This window comes from Phyllostomus hastatus, unplaced genomic scaffold (assembly GCF_019186645.2).
Source record: "Phyllostomus hastatus isolate PE091 unplaced genomic scaffold, TTU_PhHast_1.1 phas_contig_17, whole genome shotgun sequence".
Classification (NCBI taxonomy): domain Eukaryota; kingdom Metazoa; phylum Chordata; class Mammalia; order Chiroptera; family Phyllostomidae; genus Phyllostomus; species Phyllostomus hastatus.
Window position 1 is genome coordinate 14,161,678 of NW_025333664.1, and position 16,846 is coordinate 14,178,523.

Below are 16,846 nucleotides of genomic sequence, written 5' to 3' on the forward strand. Positions count from 1 at the left end.
GGAAAACACTGTTCTGATCCTTTTTTAAAAATCCTTTAAGCTTAATAGCTCAACCAATGGAATACCTTAATCAAATGAGGCAAAACACAGTGTCTTTAGCCATCATGACAATAGAGTCCAGTTAAATGTCTCCAAAGGTGATTTATGGGTCACCTGTATTAATCAGAATCATTTGGGACTGTTAAAGATATCTTTAACATGCAGATTTCTCAGAACACTTCACTACAGAACCAACTTGGAGGCACAGAACTAGGAATATGTATCTTTACCAAACATTCCCAGGTGATTCTTACACACGTCAGCTGCAGAACAGGGAAAATGTACTTGGGAATCTCTCAATGTTTCTCACTTTATCTTCAATCAGCTGGTGAGCTAGGAGAGGGAGGGGTTCCCATTTCATAACATTTGTTGGAAGCATCTGTATTGACCATATAGGACGAGACAGCCCTCTTGCCCACTTCCTAGTAAAGTAAGCAAACATGTAAATTTCTCCAGCCTACAATGACAAATCGGAACAGATCATGGGCTCAGTGAAAGTGAGAGAACAGTGATCACTTCTGTCTTGGGGGGGGGGGGTGTCAGTGGTGACCACAGACAGACTTCGCTGGAAAGGAAACAGTATCTCTGACGATGGCTTCAATGCCAAAACAGGCTCTGAGATGTTTCTAACCCTCCAGGAGCTTACGATACTTACTGCCTTCCTAAAAAATAGGTAGTAAAATGGAGAAGTTCTGGGTGTACTTATTTAAACCCAAGAGTCATTTCCAGGGTTTGGAAACACCTGAACAGAACAGAACAGAACAGGCTTACAGAGTTGTGGGAGAAGAATAAACACTGAACTTTATTTCTAGAAAACAAGGTTGCTGAAGAAGGCCTTTTAAAAAAAAGTCACGTTTTCAATAAAAGTACTTAGCAAAGTACCTTCACTTTTGTACTACAGCAGCTACTGGCATGCATACTTAGATTATGTGCAATCAGTATGGACCCTGCTGGGTATTCTTCTAGTCTTACTCAGGCAAACATTTTACTGTTTTCAGTCACTTACAGACACATTTCATCACACTGTACTATAACTTTAAAACTGCTTCTTCAAAAAATACAAGCTCAACACACACTGACATCTAAATCCTGGAGGGTAGCTCCAGTCCTAAAGGAGCTCTGTAACATTTTCAGGACTCTAAAGAGAAAATTTTTAACTTCTTGTTCGTCCAACTAGAATCCGTTTTGCCACAGAGAAAACAAGCATCCTTCTGCTAACAGACTACTTCCCAGGCATTCTGAGGTATGGGTGGTACTAACATCCGTGAAGGGGTATGAAGATCTGTTGCAGTGCCTGCTTTTGTGTCATACCGCCTTCAAGGGAGGAAGAAGGCGATCTGATCTTTAAGGGGAAAAAGTAATACCATCATGAAACTATCACGAGCTCCGCCCCCACTGATCCCACTCCATGTGCCCAGGACTCCTGTGCTGCTGAGGGAGCTACCTGGGAACTGCGTCGAGTTGGGTACCTGGCCTCGGAGAGCTTCTTGTTTGGAAGTGTAATGAGAGCTAGCAATTACAAAGATCAGTCAACTTGTGCTTATCCTCTCCTTCTGTTTTTTTTTTTCCTGGGTTAACTGGAACCATGAAAAATTAAGAAAGAGATTCTGAGGTATGAGCAATTCCCCAAGAGGGTCTGATTTCTTTATTTCTGATGTCAAATAGGAAGAACTACCGACACTGCATCCATTCCTTCAAAAACACACTGATTATAAGAACAGGCACAGTAAGGCTAACAATTAGTCACAATCGCATTATTCATATCACTCTAATACCACTATGTACTATGACCCTTCCTCGGAGTTTAAAAGCTTTTGTATACTGCCCATATCAAGGCACTGTATAATTAGGAAGGAGTAACAACAGTAATACATTCAAACTGTTTCATAAAATTAGTCTCCCAGGAGTTTAAGTATTGAGTCTAATCTCTAAGTTAGTTCCTCAGATTTACAAAGATGGTGACTTCACACTCTTTATTACACGTCTAGTTACTGACAAATCTACCTGTTCAGGGAAACCTGAAAACTGCTATGCTAAAATTCATTCAACATGGGTGTTTGATACAAAAAGATACTGAGAAATAAATTTACAGAACTTTAAACTATTCTATTATAGGTGAAAAGGTTTAATGAGCTTACAGGTATCCTAAGAAAAAAAAAAAAAGCCCTAACATTTTCTAGAACACTTATGAGTTTTAACATCTTTAGCAATTAAGAACCTAGGTATCCAATTAAGGAAGAAAGCCCTGCTAGAATTGGGAGTACATGGAGATACCATTCTCACTAACGGTGGAGCGTGAACTGCCCGAAGTAGGATACCCTCTACCCCATGCACCCTGGCGTGATGGGCCTCTGCACTGCGGCCCAAAGAAAACGACGGAAATCTCAATGGAGACAGTGCCTGTACAGACCTACAGCACACCAACTTCAAAGTGTTCAGAGAGCCATGTGGGTTTCTCTCGCTTATCTGTGTCTAGTCGTTACTGGTATTTATTTTCTGAATGTTTTAATTAATGAATATGGAAACTTCAATTTTCTACTTGCAATGAAATGTGAAATTCTTAGCTTCCTAAGTAAGCTATACATATCGCACGATCCCAAATGCAAAGGGGGGAAAGTTATCCACTGACAAAGATTCTTAAACTAATTTAACTTGTGAGTAAAAAAGTGGTTTGTACACGGCCACAAAGCCAAGGCAAGCCTGCACCCTCCTGCGCCAGCCTGTCTCCGATTCACAGCACCAGTATCAGATTCAAGGCTCCCTAGTGACCTTCCCCCTTGGGTAAAATTTCACAATACCTAAATTTGAAGAAATTAAATAAGTTCCCTTTGTACATAAGACTAATGAAACAATCTCTGAAAGGGTTTTTTTTGTTTGTTTGTTTATTTTTTGTTTTTTTAAGGATTGGCAAGGAACTAAAAACGTTCTCCCAAATCCTACCTACCTTTCCTAAAGTGATCCTTCACAGGCACTGTCATCTCCAGTCTTGTGAGGTTAGGTATTAGACCCAGTTCACAGGCAAAGCACTAAGGCTCGGAGATGAACTTCCCCTTGACTCAGGGGCTCTGTCCTTTCCACTATGTCATGGTTGCCTGATTTGGGGCACAGGGGAGACAGACACCCCCACTGTACCCTTCCAAACTATTCACATTCTGTATCAGAGAAAAATCACATAAAACAAAAGAGGCCAAAGTTCTTAAGACTTTTGAGTCCAATCCTACCTTGGACACTCACATACTGAGGGCAATATAGCCATGTAGTATTAATAAATAATCAGGCCATGTAGCATTAATAAACAATCACTTTCCCACAGGTTTTTTTCCATAGACTTTAAGAACCATATGTTAAGATGATTACCTTTTGAAGACTTACCCTTGAAGACTCTTTAAAATTAGTCCCTACTCTGTAGTTTCTATCCTACAGTGTTCATTTCTCCGGCCTACCTATAACTGAATATTAATTCTGAAGTCTGTTCTGTTGTGATGCTTTTCTGATAACCCTTTTGATCAGTGGTGTAAGATCTCTACTAAGATCCATTTGGCTTAATCTAATGGACCTTAGTGAACACACCCATAACTGACTGTGGTTTATTTTAAGTGGCACTTCTAAAATAACAAATTCAAGGCAGTTCAATAATGAACACTAGCTAGACTTAAAGAGTCATTACTGAAATTTCTGACTAGATAGAACTTTTTCATGGAATCTCTCATATGCTTAGACTCGTATACAACTATTAACATGGAGTTTACTACTTAAATTCGAATACCTGCCTAAGCTTTATTATCTAAGGGGTTCTTGTTCCCAAGAATTACTAGTTCACAAGTAGTTCAGTTGGTCACTTTAAGCAACCATCTGGAAATATGAAAAATTAAGGTCACTCAGGTGCTTTAAGTCTTCTCAGTTTAAAAATGTTTAGGGGCACCCTGGTCAGTTGATTGGAGTGCCATCCCATAAGCCAAAATATTATGGGTTCAACTCCCAGTCAGGGCACATGCCTAGGCTACGGGTTCTGTCCCCTGTCTGGGCACACTGAGAGGCAGCTGACTGATGTTTCTCTGTCTCTCCCCCTCCCTCCCTCCCTCCCTCCCTCTAAAATCAGTATGTTTGTCCTCAGGTGAGTATTAAAAAAATGTTTTGGGGAGAAGTAAAATAGTGGCCTTGGAAAAACATGCCAACACAAGACACATTGAGCTTTGTGGTTAAAACACAAAATCACAAATAACGATCTTGGCAGTTCATTTATTAAATGCATCTAAAAGGTAAAGCTCTGGGTATCCTTTATAGAAAATCTATAGTTCTATTAAAGAGCTGAGAAATTAGCCACATCAATATGCTTCTTTTATTTCTAAGCCTGTCTTCTCTATAGCTGAAAGTTGTTCTTTTAGCAATAACCACCTTGCCCCAGACTTGCTCTTAGACAAGTAGGAACCTAGATATATTGGGTTGGCCAAAAAGTCAGTTTGTTTTTCCATATGATGGCTCTAGTAGTGCTTAGTTGTCTTCAACTTCATTCAAAACAATTTTGTTAGATTGTATTGTGACATATCATATCACAGCTGTCATATCAGTGTGCATTAAAATAAAAACTTACCAAAAATTGGTGAATTTTTGTGCAGCCATTTTAATATTGAAGTGAAAGAAAATATGAAACATTTTTGGTATATTATGCTTTACTATTTCAAGAAAGGTAAAAACGCAACTGAACCACAAAAAAAGATTTGTGCTGTGATTGACTGTATGTGTCAAAAGTGATTTGCAAAGTTTCTTGGTACTACTGACATTTTAGCCAAATAATTCTTTGCTGTGGGGCTGTCTCATGCATTGGAAGATGGTTAGCAGCATCCCTGGCCTCTACCCACTAGAAGTCAATAGCAGGAGATAGCTGATATACACAAAACATCCAAATCAATAAAGTTATTGGTAAAAGTGAAAAATGTGTCCTTTATTTTATGGAAAAAAGCCATATGGACTTTTTGGCCAATGCACTGTATACATCACTTACTCGGAAGAGATTGCTAGTTCAGGTCATGCAGTTCAGTTAGGTCGAGTCAACCGACTCCTGCTACATGCCGCTGTTAACTCTGTACCGGTCAGAAAGACTGAAGACACTGACAGGGAACCCCAGTGAAGGAAGGAGCCACCAACGTAACCACTTCAAAGCTAACATTCCAAATAAAGATCCATTTCGGAGTATGCAGAAGCGGTCTGACCAAAGTCTAAATTTTAAAATGTGAGCAGAAAGGCACATTCATATATACACACTCATTCAGTTGTCAATAGTTTGTGAAAACCGAAATATCATCCTTGTTTATACACGACAAAACAAGGTATAGTGACCAGGGCACGTTTCATTGTAAGAAGAGGGACTGATTTATCTAGGTTTTTCTGATTTCTACTCCAATTTTCTGTTTTACCACGGCCACTCAAGAGTGTAATAGCTCCACACAGGCTCTCTCTTCATCACTTGCACCCTTCAATATCAATCTGGTGCCAGCCTTAAAACCAAAGCATCTCTTGAAGACCTAACATTCCAGGTGCCAAGGGTCTAAGCTCTCTCTACCAGCAGGTAATTAAGGGCAGGCTGCAATTACAACATCAGTACTGGAAGCTGACAAATTACAGCTTGGGTGGAGTTTATGGAATCTGAAAGGCAGTATACTTCCAAAAAGGGGTGATGAGAAGGTATACAAGATGAAAATTTTCCTTTTGTCTCTGGTTCTACCACAAACCTATACAATCTGTACTGTCTGCATTAAATTCAGATTTAATAAGTACAAAAATGTGGAGCTTACTAAGCTCTCAAACTTAGTTCCCTTTCTCTCACTTCCCTTTCTGCTGCTATACAAGAGCTCAGATAGCTATTTTTTATCCAGACAGCTAACTATTGTACAAAGAAATAAAGGGGTTATAGGAGTTGGGTACAGTGAGGGATCTTAGCCAATGAAATCCCCTAATCCATCAATCCTGACACCCACTGATAAGTCTTCTGTCCAACCAGTATTTTGTCTGTGAAGCTTTGCCTATGTGTTTGGGCATTCATATATGGTAGTAAGTAGGGAATTAAAATCTGGAGTTTTACTAAGCAGCAAAAGGGTGCATTTCTAGTGTACTCTGCTGTAAGACTAACCTTCAACTTAAATTTTATTTATTTTTTGGGGGGTAAATTCTAAACAGTCAGATACCTCCTCCAAGAAATCTCCTGAGCATCTGTCTAAATTTGCTAGGCTGTGCCAAGAAAAACACAAGGAATACTGGGTCCAAGGGTTGCCAGATTTTTGCTCTTAAAATACATATAGGAAAGCATCAGAATACCCAGGAATCTATAAAACTTGTTCTCAACAACAAAGAGAAGAAAAGCCCCCAATACTGCTAATTGCTTTAACACCCTTTGTTGTTGCTTATCTAGGTGTGTCTCAGAAATGCTAATGAACTGAGGTCTTCGGTTCCTTAAATCCACAGAAACAAAGTTAGTCAACTTCAAAGGCTCGGAGAGGAATTAACAGCCTGGTAGAGATGCACCTTAACCCAAATCTAATGAGAAGGGCAAAAGGAGATGTAAATAAAAATATTTGCTGCACATTTCAGAAAGTTTTCAAGAACAGTGTATAAGGTAAAGGTGACAAGGAGATAACTGAGTGGATCTAAAAACTTAAGAGATCAAATTAAAAATGAATACCTCCCAAAAAGAAATTTAAAACTTTAACTGCCTAGCTTCCTTGGAGTTTCTTTCTTTACTAAAACTTAGAGACCTAAATGACAGGTACAGACACTTAATACAGTTTTTTGATAATGGGTGGTTGAGCTTGGTAATATGACAAACTATAAACCACAGAGATATACTCGAGATAATGAGCAAAGTCACTTCTCTTCCAGTTTGAAAAACAATTAGAATCTCTTAAACATACAGAATAAATATCATGTTAAACAATACTTGCTATTAAATCATTTCAGCAAGCTACTGGTCACCTCCTGTAACACTATCAAAAATACCATTCACCATATCTAATAGATACTCCACTATAAACAATAAAGTTTTTCTCATTGAATACACTTGAGGCTACGGCACTGCCTGCTCCCCGCTTTGTATCCCGCTGCACAGTCCCCACGTCCCATGCTCTCAACACAGAGCACACTGCCCACACCTCGCCAGACAGGCAGCTTGTGAGGGAAGGGCTGGGGTTGGCAAACTGCTCTATCCTTCCATGCCATTTGCCTCTATTTCAGATTTCCTACTGCACCTACTGACTTGGAGCCACGGGGATGGAAGGCTGCTTCTCAGACTTCAGATTTACCAGGCATGGAAATAGAAAGACCTGTTCCAATTATTACTGCTCAAAGTTTAAACACAATCGAAAGCTTCCTTTAAACACAATATCTCAGTCACTTCTTAAGGGCCTGTTAGGAACTTCTCCCATCTCAAACTCTTTACCTTAAGAAGCCAAATTCTCAACTGTTTGCCCAATGCCTTTTTTGTGATAATTAAGGGGCAGCTAGGTAATCTAAGACAGAAGGCACAGAAAAGTCCCTCAACTGACTCTCTTCCACCTCCAAATGCAATGAAGTGACTCTATTTTACCTTTTGAGAGGGTTTTTTAACCTAGGGTCCCTCATCAAATACTCATTTCAATCATTTCCATAGTCTCATTCAAATGTAAATAATTACAATTGCATTCACTCTTCCAAGGGAACCTAAAGCTTTCAAGACATATTCATATGGAAAGGATACAATCCCTCACAAAACACATTTCTGGGGGAACAAATACGTTTGAGGCAAACCAGTTTTATCGTGCACTGCAAGTGTGGCCGAAGTTGTTAAAGACCTGTCACGCACACATTCATTTCACACCCAACTAACATGAAGTAATTTCAGTACAACCCAAAGGCTTTAACATGAAATAACAACATCCAGACAGTACAGCAGAATCCTTTCCCATACCATTAACAGTAGAGGATAACTGTCATTATAATACACAGCACAGACCTTCCTCTAATATATTTACAGACTCAAAAAAACAGACATTTTTGCACACACGCACTCCTCCACATACCAGAAACAAACAATAAAACCAACAGCTTAATTTCGGAATACAAGCTTTAAGACATGTTAAGACTCTCTGGCACTGTATAACGTATAAATGAATACTAATTCATAATTCACTAAGGCCCAGAACAAATTAACAAATCCCTTTTCAAACTCTCACAATTCCCCATTTTTATGCTGACGTTAAAGAAAAAAGTCAGATTCCATTCTTTTTCTTGCTATTACTGGTTCAAATGAGATTTGGAGACTGACCCTGGGTTCATATTTTCCATTTTACTTTACTTCTCAAAGAAAAGTAAGCATTAGAGACAGCATTACCTAGTGCTTACTTTTCAAACCATGATGTGTTTCGGATTCCTTTACTAACTCTCCTGGATTTTCTTGTTTTACCAGGAATATAGAAATAAAAAATTTGTTTGAGTTCTGATATGCTAGTAATACAAAGAGCACATGTAGACAGGCAATTCTGCTTTATATCTAAGTGAGGTATAAGATTTTACAGCAGCTTGCTAAATCTGAAAAAGTGTCCCAAGAAATCTGGCTGGCTACAGTGTGAGGAAAGGCAACAATGGCGCCCAATGCTCCAGTGTTGTTGGATTGAGTAGGAAGATGTGCCAGATCTCATTTTTGCAGTTTTTTTAAAATGTGAAGGGACTTTTCAGATAGCCACATCATCAGCCTTCCCATCCCCCACCCCAATCCACACCCAACAGCACAGAAGTACAACTTATCTGTTAACATGAGGAACAATTTATATTTCATTCCCCCATCCAATCTGAATCCATTAAACTAACCAGAATCACCACAAGATGGTTTCAAACGACAATCCCATATAACATTTCTCAGAATCACTGATGGACTCCTGCATTATACTTTGCTCATGCTGGGGAGGGAAGAACTCCGCAACTCTACAAAATAGATAGGCGAAACTTCAAGTCCTTGAACCAGCTAAAAGATCACTACCCCCAACCTGACATTACCATTATCAACTCTACAGACAGCTTGGCAGTCTGCACACCACTGAGACAATGACGCAGCCCCACTGCAGCTAGTGCTACCAGTCCTTAGAAGGGAAGCCTTCTCATTTAGGGAGAAGAGGTTCAAGTTTCTGCACCTAACTCCCAGCTCAGTCAGTATTTTAAATACAAATATATTTCACAGATAATAGATTTTCCCAGCAGTAGAGCATCAGTCAGAATGTTCTAAATTCTACTAAGAGCAGCCAACAGTTTTAACTATTGTAAAGAATGAGGTCCAAGGGGCAAAAATCTTTTAGATCTTTGAGGATGGGGTCAGGCAAAATGAGGGATGCTTGTTTTAATATTATGAACTTGCACAATTAATCTGTAAGATGGGTTAAAGTTGGTCCCCTTAAAATCAAACTCAGGCAAACTCTATTTAATACAAAGTTCAATAATGACATGTCAGCATAATTAAACACTGACTTTTATTTTTTCAAAACTACTAGGAGTTACACAAATCAATCTATAATTACCAGCGTGTTACTTACCAGAGCAAACACACAGTCACTAATTCTACATCTTTCTTCTACACACTACTTACAAAGATAATCACTCCAGTGTCAGACCCTCCGGGTGGTGTGGGGGCAGCTGAAGTGCTTTTTCCCTTGAAGGAGCAGGTTCAGATTAGAAAATAAGCAAATGACAAAATATCAAATTCTGCCCTCTTGCCTTTTTCCGCTCCGTAAGAAAGTAGAGACGTGCAGCTTCTAGCAGAATCATACCAGAATTACATACACAGCATACTGGCTAAGCTGGTGAGCTCTGGAGTCCCCAAATCACTGCCCTTGGGCAAGCTGGTAAATAAACCTAAGCCTCGATTTCCTCATCTGTAAAACGGAGATGACAGTGCCTAAATCATAAGGGCCCTCCTGAGGATTAAGTTAGATGATCCATGGAAAGAGCTGATATTCATGCCTGGCAGACAGGATGTATTCAATAAATACTAGCAATTACTGTTATTACAAGTGAACAAACACACTCTATAAGTCAATATAGCCAGTTTACTTCAGCCTGTATAAAAATGGCACTAAAAATCAATAACCTACCCAGCCCATAATCATTCATATACTCAATATTTCCTTTGTATAATTTAGGTGAGAACTATATTAACTTTCTGAGAAGGGACTAACCTCTGTTTCACTACTAGATATGTTACCCACTCAACCCAGTCTAAAAGTTAAAAGAACACACTTTTTCTGTATTAAGATCTTACCTTCCTCTAAGAGAAGTTAAAAGGACTTCTTACACCTATCACATCCTTTCTGTGCTTCTACATTCCAAAGAAACATTTATACTCTTTGTAGTTTTCTGAACTGCAGAGGCCTCAATACCCTCTTTTCAAATCCTGATAGGTTTTGGCTACACAGTTAAGAAATACTCTGGCCCCTGACACTCAGCACCTATCTAGTCTTGCCTAACACCAAGCTCAGAAGTCACCTCCTGAGAAATTTTCCCCACCCCCAGACAAAATTAAGTCCCTTAGTCTCCCAGAGCATTTTGGGTATAATATACCCTAGCAACTACCTTATAATTAACTAATTACGTCTCCCCCAATGGACTGGATTGAGGGCAAGAGCAGCGTTGTGGCAGAAGGTTCAACTGCTAGCAGTAAGCACAGTGCTTGACATAGTAGGTGCTCAAGAAATGCTACACTTTAACTTAACCAGAATATCTCCTGGCAGAGTACCATCTCTTGCTGGATGTCCCCACTTCAAATTCTGAACATAAGGCTGCTCTCAGTAGAGCAGGCTAACATGATGGACTGCTGATTGCAACATCAGAAAAGCTACTCATCAGCTTCTTCCATTGGACAGGTTCCCGGAACCCAAACTCAATTGAGCAGGATTATGTACCAACAGAATCAGTGGGAATTCCCAGCACATCACAGAGAGAACCTTCTCTCTCACTAGGATTGTTGAAAAGCCCAAAGAGTGAGCCTTTTATTGCGGGGGGAATCTTCACTGGATAACTAAAGTGGAAATATTCAAAGAATAAATGCCTTGATTTGGCTGAACCAGGTTCAAAAACATAAAGATCTGGAAAAAGCAAGTCGCTCTGGATTCCTGAATAACAGCGCTCGTGAAAAAGAATGAACAGGAAGCAGGGGTGGGTGATGGCCACTCTTTGTTTCAATAAATAAGATCATCTTCTCCACAGTCCAAAAGAAAATGCCAATACACCAGGACCATGATGAGATGCTCAACCTTTTCCCCTGACAAGTACACTAAACTGCATTTCTAAAAAAACACTGCCTTAGGAACCTTAGCCACACTGAAAAGTTCTTGTCAATAACACTTTAATTTTTTAAAATAAATCAGTATGCAGGAGTCCAATATTTACATTGGATGGCCTGCAGAGAACTTGCAAACTTTCTGAAGGGAGGTACTACTACCTTTGCAAACAACACAACTTGGGAAAAACAATCCCAAAATATGAATAACTCCACAATGGGTAGCTTTAATTTTAGAGCCGTAATTCCTATCATAAACATCTCACCAAAAATCAACAGTTGCCAAAGGAGAGCTTTCATTCTGGAAGCAGAAAAGGAAACAAACGAAGCAGAAAGGGAATAACCCGCAAAATAAAGTTCTCTTTGGAAAAAAATAGTAACAATTCAGTCTCCCACCCTTCCCTCTCTGGTGAGGTCTGTGATTTATATGGCTTTACTCTGCAGAAAGCTTTCAGGGCAGCTCAAGGAAGGAGCCGAGGGAGGGAAGAGAAAGAGACACAGGCACAGAAAGGAGAGCAGAGAGAAAAAGAAAATGGCGCAGAGACTAAGTCCCGACTGTCGACAAGGCGACTTTCCCGGGAGAAATCCGGGCGCGGAAAGGCTGCCCCAGGGCCGGCGTTAGGTGACACGGGGTCTCCGTTGCCCCCTCTTGGGAGGGCCGCGATCTGGGGGGGCTGGGATCCCCGGAAAGGGGGTTTAGAGGCGGCCCGATGGGAACAATGGGGCCGGTGAGCGAGGAGCCGGGACTTAGTCTCTGGGACGCCATGTCTGTCCTCTGGCCGGGCGCGGGGGTAGCCAGCGGGCGACTGGGGAGCCCGAGGTCAGGGCGGGGGTCACACTCACCATTCAATCGGAAATCCGCTTCGATCTGGAGAAAGAAAAGGAAGGAATATGAAACAACAGGCACATTAACCCCGCGGGTGGGGACGGCGCGCGGCCGGGGGCCTAACCCGCCCCGCGCCCTCAGGGATTGGGGCCCCGGGAACGGCCCGAAAGGGCAACCATTCCCCCAAACTATAACTTAAGGGCTTTCGTCCGGGGCCTAGAGATCCTATTTCCTCTGGCCAGCCGCCTCTGGCCGGGGAGCTCCGGCCTGTCAAAGCCGCGGGGTCGAAGCCGGGGTTGCGGGGTCCGACGCGAGGCAGGGAGGTCGGGCTGTACCTGGGAATCATTGTGCAGATGGTCCCCACTCATTTCGGCCGGAGCGGCGAGCGCGGCGTGTGGCAAGGGGCGCCGAGTAGGCAGAGACGGTCGGGACCGGCCTGTGCGGGCGGACGGGTGCTCTTAGTGGCTCCCAAAGGCGCGGGTAAGCGGCAGCGGGGTGGCGGCGGGTCTGACACCCCCAGAACCGCTGAAGCGGCAACAGCGGCTGCGATGCTTACAGGCTGCCGAGCAGGCGGAGAGAGCAGACCCGAGCAGTTGTGTAACAGCCTAAGTTCGCATTTCGGCTCACTGCGCCTGCGCGGCCGCTTTTAAACGAGACGTCGGCGACGTCAGAGACTCGCGGAAAGAAGCCGGGGGTTGCGGGGCCCGCCCCCTCGCGCTACCCAAGGAGGACCGGGCTTTGCATCGCAAGCCCCTCCCCTAGCCCACGCGCGACGCTGTGATTTGCATAAGGAGCCAACTCCTCCCACGGCCGCCCACTGCGAACAACCTACCCTTCCTCTCTCAGCGCTTTTTTTCTCGGAACCTGGGGGGCCTCTTGTTAAGCATTGCGCAGGCGCAGCCTGGACACCGCCTCCGGACCCGAGCCGGCAGCGGGGACACGTGGTGGGCCTTTAAAGACCGCGGCGGGAGCGCGCTAAGCCCCGGCGGAGCTGGACTTCGCTTCTGCATTTTCCCGGAACTGCGGGTACCTCGGCGGCCGGGGTCCCCAGAGCTCTCACCACTGCTCCCTCGCTCGCTAACCAGACCCCGAGGCCGTTTGCGGGAGAAGCCCCCGCCCCAGCCTTTGTCCAAGCTTTCCAACTTGTATATTATTTCATGCCCACTCCTTAAAATTTAATTTTACAACCAGCCAAAGGTCTGGTTCAGCTCCAATTTTCAGCCAGGAACATGTAGCGTTGGGTCACAAGAGACCTAATTTCATTCGTTCATTCTACATTTGAGCAAATACTGTGGGCCCAAGAATTGTGCTGAGAAAGGGGCTGGCGGGCACAAAAGACCAGGGGGGGACCAGACCTGGGGTAAACACGACCGGGCTCTGACCAGCGCTGGATCACTAGCTCACTATGGGGCAGAGGCGAGCAGAGCTGCGGTTTATGGAACATCTGTGTACTCCGCTCTGAATATGCACACTAGCTCTGTGAAGTCGCTTATTGTACTAAAGTTAAACTATGTCAGAGATAAGTGACCTACCTAACATATACACTTGGGCACGTCGCAAGCTTCTCCAGGGTTGAACTCATCATCTATCTCTTCCTCCACCCAGGTAGAAAAGCTCCACCCTGGACATCTTCCTGTCCCTTATTTCTCATTAGTCCCGCTTATTGCATTTCTTTAATCCATCTACTTATCTCCCCTCCCCTCCCCACACATCTGTCCAGTGGGCATTATCTTTTGCTTATATTATTAAAATAGACTCCTAACAGGAGTGCCTGCCTTGTTTCTGGCTCTCTCACAAACTGCTCACCAACAGTAGCCAAAGTGATGTTTTCATTCAGTGACTTAATGATCATCCCCTTCCCATAATACTTTCATCTCTCCTATATAAAGCTCGAAATTCTTAAAGTAGCTGGCAAGACCCTGCATAATCCGATTAATTCAAGTGTGACTTTTGTGAATTTTGTCATATCTATTACCACTTCCACCATTATTACTTAATATTTAAATTGATACTCTTCATCCTAAAAAATAGTATTGTGTATGAAGTCATTTACAAATAAATACAAAAAAATGTTCATCCATGGACCATTGAAATCAGCTCTATCACATCTACTGTTAAATACTTTGGGATTAATTCTTGTGAATGCTTCAAAGCTCAACCTTAATATCATTTTCTCAAAGTGACCTCCACACCCTCAGTACTTTCTGACTCCCTCTTCCCCAGCCGGATCAAGTGCCTCTCATGGTGTCCTTTTCATTTGCAACATTTATCACAATTGTTAATAAGTTACCAAGAGGGGACAATTAATGTTTTTATGTCTGTCTTCCCTGTTGAAGGGTGGGGACCCATCATCTTGCCTAGCACTCAATCCTCAGCACCCAGCAACAGAGCCTGTAGAAGAGATGTATAATCAACAAATGAATGAAAAAAGAGAAAAGTAGAGCCTGCTAGAGTTCAGGGCCCAGGTTCTTACCCTATCCCCTGAGGCCTTACTTCATTCCTGTTCCTGTACCTCTAAATAAATCCCCCCTTTTGTTTGCTGGAGCTCTGGTGGGTCACTAAGACCAAGAGCTTTAAGTGATACAGTCCTAACCTGCACTTGATTCCTGGGCTTTCTCAAGGCCTCTATTTTCCCTTTGGTCCTCTGGGCCTCTCATGCTATGCTACCCTGGGGGTACAGATATTAATAAGACCTAACCATCATTTTGGAAGAGCTCCTGGTCTGAAAACAAGAGAGACATTCCCCAACTGTTACCATATGGTACAAGGAATAACAGGCAAGAGGTGGCTAGCCACCAGTCGCTATGAGAACACTGGGGTAAGGTAGGCACATCCAACACATCAGTGGTGGTAGTGGGGGCAATATTAGGAAAGGCTTGCAGTTTGACGCCATTCTTGAAAGAAGAGAAGGAGCTGGCCTTGGAAGAGGAGGGAAGGCATTGCAGCAAGAAGAGCATCCTATGTAAAGGCAGAGTCAGGGTCATGAATAGCTTTGGTCAGAACAGAGCAGAGGGAAATTCCCAGAGGCTGGGAAGGTGGGGAGTCCTCCCCAGTGGCAGCAAGTTACTGCAGGGTGAGCTATGCCAGGGGTTTGAGCATGCTTGAGAATGTTCATAGGTTGGGGACAGTTCTGCAGAGCTAGCACTGGAGGTGGGAGATTACTCAGGAGGCCCATGGAGACAGCTGAAAGTGTTTCAGAAGCATCGTTAACCATGGAATGACTGAGGATGCAGACTGTGAAGGGGACTGAGGATATTGGCCTATGCCCAGGGTACAGCCCAAGGAGACAGCAGTTCTTTCTAAATCTCCCTCTCACAGGGTATGCTGCTGGGACACTGTGTTACTGCTAAGATCCAGCTGCCTCCACCTCGAGACCAGTGGTGGGCAGGAGAGGCAAACAGGCAGGAACTGGGGCTCCAGGAAATACTGGAAAATTCTGAGAGTGAGAGAAACCCCAAGCTGACTCAGCATGACTCTCCAAGAAAATAGAACAGAAGTGGCAGCCTCACTTAATAACCAGCAGGCGACAGCTTCGTTAAGATCAAGTTTTAAAAATATCCACCTTCTCATGCCTCAAACAAGCCCCACCAAGTCCTCAATCCTGTCCCCACCACCTCCCAGAGCCTGACTCACTCCAGTATCTTCTCTTCCTCCTGCATAGCAACTTCACTTGCTTCCTCTTCCAGTGTCCCCCCGCCCGACCTTGTTAAAAATAACATCTCACATTAGTTGACGTCTTACCCATGTGCTCTGCCCTGTGCTAAGTGCTTCACCTACATTATTTCTCACTAACCATAGGAAGCAGGTACTACTTATCCTATCATTTGACAGACCTGAAACCCAAGGCTTAAGAAGGTTAAGTGAACTTGCCCAAAGTTACACAGCTATTGAGTGGTGGGGCTATGATTTGAACCCAAGTAGTCTGACTACGGAGCCCAGTCTCTGCATCCCTGTACTGCCTCCCGAATTGGCCTTAGGTCAGTCTCCCTCACCTTGTTTGAAATATTTGGAAAGAATAGTTCACGCTTGCTACCCTTTTCTGCCTTATTTTCCACCTCTTAAACTCTGTGGATGTGACTTCCATTCTAATCAGAGACTGCCCAGTTTCCAAACAGAGCAGCCGTATTCTCCGGAACCTTTCTGCAGCACATTGAACAATGAGGAGGGACTGGCCTGAGGTACAGAAGAGGAGGCACCACAGCTGTGGATGGCACAGTCTTCGGGTGCTTTCCGTTGGACTCAGATGACTGTAAATTCTCTTGGTTTTCCTCCTACTTCCACAAATGCCATTTTTCTGCCTCCCCCTCTTCTCCCAGCAGAATATAAATATTCCCAAAGCGTCTGTCATCAACCTTCTCTCTCCACACCCTCCCCTTGGAAGCTTTCTGGATTTTATGTTGACTTCTGTAGACAGCTTCTCAAATGGATGTCTCTATCCTTGACTTCTTTTTGGAGCTGTATAATCAGCCTATTACATGTGTCCATTTGATGACCCCCACAGTCCTCTGCTCCTGAGTTCAACTTTTTCCCTGGACCCACCCTTCCCATCTATGGTCCCTGCTTGGTAAGTAGCTCTACCTGCTTCCAGTCATGCAGGCTCAGCGCCTAGAAGCCTCTTTAGTTGACCCTGTCCTCCACATCCCATTGTGGCTACTGCCTCTGAGAGTCTGCCAAGACCTACTTCTGTA

At 43.2% G+C, this 16,846-nt stretch overlaps 1 protein-coding gene across 1 annotated transcript in view; it reads right to left on the reverse strand.

Moving 5' to 3' along the window:
* TOP1 (DNA topoisomerase I) overlaps positions 1–12,772 on the reverse strand; it is an 87,578-nt gene extending 74,806 nt beyond the window's left edge. The window contains exons 1-2 of the mRNA XM_045833175.1: positions 12,494–12,772; positions 12,176–12,200 (exon numbers count right to left, since the gene is read on the reverse strand). Coding sequence (XP_045689131.1) covers positions 12,176–12,200; positions 12,494–12,526 — 58 coding nt within the window. The 5' untranslated portion in view covers positions 12,527–12,772. The remainder of the gene's footprint in view (positions 1–12,175; positions 12,201–12,493) is intronic.
* Between the last annotated feature and the right edge of the window lie 4,074 nt (positions 12,773–16,846).